This window comes from Lipotes vexillifer, unplaced genomic scaffold (genome assembly GCF_000442215.2).
Source record: "Lipotes vexillifer unplaced genomic scaffold, Lipotes_vexillifer_v1.1 scaffold1162, whole genome shotgun sequence".
Classification (NCBI taxonomy): Eukaryota; Metazoa; Chordata; class Mammalia; order Artiodactyla; family Lipotidae; genus Lipotes; species Lipotes vexillifer.
Window position 1 is genome coordinate 1,343,869 of NW_006779033.1, and position 4,880 is coordinate 1,348,748.

General features: G+C 53.3%; 1 protein-coding gene across 2 annotated transcripts in view; it reads right to left on the bottom strand.

Moving 5' to 3' along the window:
* Positions 1-4,028: 4,028 nt before the first annotated feature.
* The window catches only part of WRNIP1 (WRN helicase interacting protein 1), a 15,201-nt gene continuing 14,349 nt past the window's right edge, over positions 4,029-4,880 (bottom strand). Inside the window, exon 7 of one of the 2 annotated variants that reach the window (XM_007452099.1) lies at positions 4,029-4,734. In XM_007452099.1, coding sequence (XP_007452161.1) covers positions 4,459-4,734 — 276 coding nt within the window. In that variant the 3' untranslated portion in view covers positions 4,029-4,458. The remainder of the gene's footprint in view (positions 4,735-4,880) is intronic. The other variant, XM_007452100.1, reaches the window with a different exon arrangement.

Sequence of the window (4,880 nt, forward strand, 5' to 3'; positions counted from 1 at the left end):
TATAAAACCGAATTTAAATACTGTTTATACTAATGATGTTTATAATAAAATCATGTTTAGGAATACGGCTTATGCCTGCTTTGTTCGAGGCTTTTGTCTCCACCTTGGTCCTACTCCTCGGAGACTAGTACGTTCACTTCCATGCTGTTACTGAGAAGGGCAGATTTTTCTTGGTACATTTCCTGATTACAATTATAGTCCAGAAGCTACTGATTTTCATATATGGTTTACATCTGACAATTTTCCCGGTCCTATTATTAGTTTTCTCAAGGTACACAATCAGGCGGAACTTTGTTTCGTCTAAGATGTAGTCGCTACGCGTCTGGGCTCAGAGATCTGTCCATTCTAGGTGTGCCCGCCCCGCCGTCCCTCCACACCCACGCTCCACCCTTTCCGTCCTGTTTTACCAGGGAGCATCTGGCAGGTTCTGCAACGGGGGCACCAGCGAGTCAGGGGGTAGGGGGCGGGGTCAGGCACTCACCTCCTTCTCCCACCCTCCCCCAACGCCTGCCAGGACGTGCAGCGGAGGCTGAGTCCCCCCTGACCCCACCTCGTCTACGTACGCCTGCCCACTCTGGTCAGAGGCCAGGCCTTGAGTCCCGACAGTTGTGAGCTGCAAACCTTAATTATCCTGAGTATTAGTCAAGGCGATGGACTGACCCCATGTCTCACTTCAAGTCCTCCCAAGCCCCCGCCCACCGTGCAGTAAAGGGGTCGTACGCTGGAGACACAGCAGCGCAGTGCCGAGCCCGGGGATGGGACGGGCACCTGGCAACGCACTTGGCAGGTCCCAGCGGGGACAAGAACCTGCCTCGCTTACGCGGCAGGTGTCTGCAGGGCTCCAACGGCAGTGCTCATCCTCTCCCACTCCAGGAGGATCTCCGAACCGGACCCCAGTAGAGCTGGGGGCCTGGGTCCCACGTCACACACAGAGACCAAGGGGACACACACACACACTGCTCGCTGGGAGACGCCTGCCCACATGGCACCTAGAACGCAGGGAGCAGACTTTTCCCCACTTGGCAAGAGAACAGAAGAGGTTCTCTGGGGCTCTAACCAGCCCAAGAGGAAAAGCCCTGAAGACCCTGGCTTCCAGGGTTTCCAACAAATGGCTCCTTGAGGATCAAAGCCACACCCCGTGCCCCGTCCCCGCCCCAGGCTCCGAGCTTCCAATCTGCTCTCGAGCTGAACGGGAGCACACCTAACCCGGGGCTGCTGGACATCTGAGGAAAAAGTGCTGTGAAAGAGGCCAAAACGAACAGAAAAAAACAACCGTGGAAGCAAAGAGAACATACAGGGAGAACATTAAAAACAAATTTGATATCCTCACGGAGAAAAGTAATCACCAAACACACACAGGCTACAACAAAAAAAAGACATTACCAAAAAAGTGAGCTCTCGGAAATTTATAGCACGATGATGGCAAAGAGGATATATAAAATTGAGGAACTCTCTCAGGGAGAGCAAAAAAAAAAGGATGGAAAACGAGGAGGAAAGAAACACATACAACCTCCAGAGGGCAAAGCTCCAGAGGCCATTCCAGAAAGACGGACCAGAGAAAGTGGGGGTGAGAAGAATCCACAGGGGAGAGCGGGTCTCTGCATCCGAGGGCCCCCCCCCCACCCTTATGAGCTGGGTGATCCAGGGCAAGTTAGCCTCCTTACCCCGAAAATGTGAATAATGGTACTTAGTTTACTGGGTTATTACGAGGATTCAAATGAGTAGTCCCTGCAAAGCGCTAAGAACCAAGCTGGTACCTATCATGACCTCAGTAAACGAAAGCCACCGCCAGCTCCTCTTTCACACGTACACGCCACACACGACCTGTCACCATATTTGATTGGCTCGTCCTTCAAGCGCCCTCATCACCAGACCGGCCTTACCATCTCCGCCCCCACCGTTTGCGCACCAGCACCTCCCAGGCTTCGCAGATGCCGCCTGGCCCTTGGCCACCCCTCCTCCCTTCCGTCCTCTCTCCGGGCCACAGCACGGGTGACCCTCACGACACCTAAGTCCCACCACATCACTCCTTTGCTAGAAACCCTGAGTAGAAGCCAAGTGTCCCACGACCAAGAAGCCTCCACACTGTCATCTCCCGGCGACGCCACTATTTCTGCTCACGTGCTGGACCGGCCTCACCGGACACAGAGCCTGCCAGGCACCCTCCCGCTCAGGGCCTGTGGACTTGCCCCTCCGTCTGCCCGGCAGGCCCTCCTCCGGGGCACACTCCCCCTCTCGTTCTCGTGGAGGTCTGCTTGGCCACCCGAACATCTGGACCACACCCCCTCCTGTCTCCATCCATCCCGGGCCAGTACCTCTTCCTTAGCACTTATCCTGCTGCCACACTGAAATGCTCTCTTCCACGCTGTTTCACGAGCACAGGATTGTTGTCTGTTGTTGTTGTTTGTTCATTTATGTTCCCAACGAGAGCCCAGTGTGAGGCAGGCACTCTGTTCACTGAATGAAAAGAAAAGAAACTTTCCCAGGACTCAAAGACCTGAGCTTCCAGACTGAAAGGCTCCACCAAATGCCCAGGAAAGTCATCGCAAACTTTCCGAGCCCGGGAACAGAGAGAGATTTGCTCGGCCTGCAGAGGTCAAACTTCTCAACAGCAACGTGGGCAAGAGGGAGGCAACTGGCAAACGCTGCCCAACCGAGAACTTATTACCAAACCATCAGGCAAGTCTGACGGTAGAGTAAGAGCACTTCCAGACCCTCAAGGTCTAAAATCATCTTGCCTTCCAGGCATCCACACTCCTTAAAGCGACTGCAGGATCTGCACCACCGGAGCAGAAGGGAGAGCACGGGATCCCGAGGTCAGATGTGACACACGGATGGAGCAAAGGTGCCCAGGAGGGGTCACACCGCGGGGGAGACCACAGACAGACGAGTAGCTGGTAGTGTCCTTGGGGAAATGGGTGCCAAACGGCTAGGAAGGATTTGGAAAAGAATCAGTGAAACGGAGCAGGACCCTAGGGTCCCTCCCCCAACGTCCTCAGCCTGCCTTTTGTCTGTGGAAAAACTTTAGCCAAAGAATAAGTTTAATCAGAGAAGTGAGAAAACGCAGAAACAAAGAAAAGCGGTCAAACAGGACAAGACAATAGTTCAGTCATTAAGCGTAGTCAAGGCCCCGTTGTTCCTCCTCAAGGGCCACAGATGATATTCTGAGCCGTATCCTGTGAGCCGTGTTGTAGATACTGAAACCCCACCAGGTGGAGGAAGTGAACTGCATGATGACCAGACTGTAGCCGTGACACAAGCTGCCACAATTCCGAGAACTGGCCTCAAGGAAATGAGAACCAACCGACCTTGGAACTGAAGACTAACTGCACTTAATCAAGATGACACCAGTCAGAGCACTGCGTGGCCAATATCAAGTCGCCTGGCAGAGCTGCCTGTGCTGTTTCTGCGTGTAGCCCCCTCCCTCCACCTATAGAAGCCCTTGCCCCCTGACTGTCAGGGGGGGAGTCGGCCTTTGGACACGAGTTCACCCTCCCCGCAGCCTGGCTGCCGGCATCCAAAATAAAGCGAACTTTCCTTTCCACCAACCTGGCCTCTTTATTGCCTTCTGCACAGAGAGCTGCTGGAGCCCCCTTTTGGTTACATCAGCAGTAGATAGAAAGGAAACGAAGCTCTGTGTGTGTGTGTGTGTGTGTGTGTGTGTGTGTGTGTGTGTGTGTGTGTGTGTGTGTGTGTGTGTATGTGTGTGCGCGCGTGTGCGGGGGCATATTTAGCTTTAGCAAACACAGAGGCAAAACCGGATACATCATTTAGAAACACGGGGCTTCAAGAGTCTGGAGAAGTGGGGAGGCCCGGGACGGGAGGCTGCTGATTCTTTCAGAAGCCATTTACAATCCTACAAAATGGTTAAAAGTTAATTTTCGAAAGATACACGGACTTCCAAACTTTCCACGGGCTTTCCAAACTTTCACCTATGAAAATTCTTCTTTCACAGCATTTACCTACCGAAATGTGATGGTGACAGATGCTGGTACCCTGGATCCCAGGTGGAAAAACAGGCAAAGACTGAATACTTTGAAATAGTTTTATTGGCTCATAAGACCTTTGCGTATAAAAAACATACCCCAAACACTATGCAGTATTAAATCACAATTACATTTCTTTACCAAGTGAAACTACCCAGAATATACATTTTTTAAAGGAAAAAAACCCTACAGAACTGAATTCTGAAATGACATTATGACTTAAATACTATGACAAAATAGATAATCCCTCCTAACGTTAATTCATTGCACAAAGCTGCCAGACCGTTTCATGAGCATAACGTCGCACAGAGTGCAAATGAACACAATTTCGACGCCACACGTTCAGCTGAGGGAAGCGCGCCCCCCCTCCAGGAACGCTTACACCTCTGGCACGAAAGGTCGGCCTGTTGTAACTCCCGCCAGGCCACCCACCGGCGATCCAGGGTCTCCCCTTCCCGGCCCAGCCTCCGAGTCAGCACCGCCGCTGCTTAAAGAAATCCACACCCCTCAGTTCTTCGGGCAGGTAGTCCTGGTCTGCGGGCTCACTGTACACGGGGGTGTACTTGTAGCCCTGGCCGTAGCCTAGATCCTTCATGAGCCTGGTGGGCGCGTTGCGCAGGTGCAGGGGGACGGGGGGCAGGGGCCCCTGGTGGCTCCGCAGGCAGGCCTTGACGTTGTTGTAGGCGCTGTACACCTCGATAGACTTCGGGGCTCGGGCCAAATAGACGACGCACTGGGCCAGGAGCACCTGGGCGAGAAGGCACCACTGTCACGGAGGCACCGCCTCTGGTTAGTTCTGAGAAGACCCCCCGCCCCCATCCCCACCCCCAGGCTCTTACTCCCCCGCTTTGCCCACAGTCTGGATCACCTAGGACAGAAAGAAGACATTCCTGC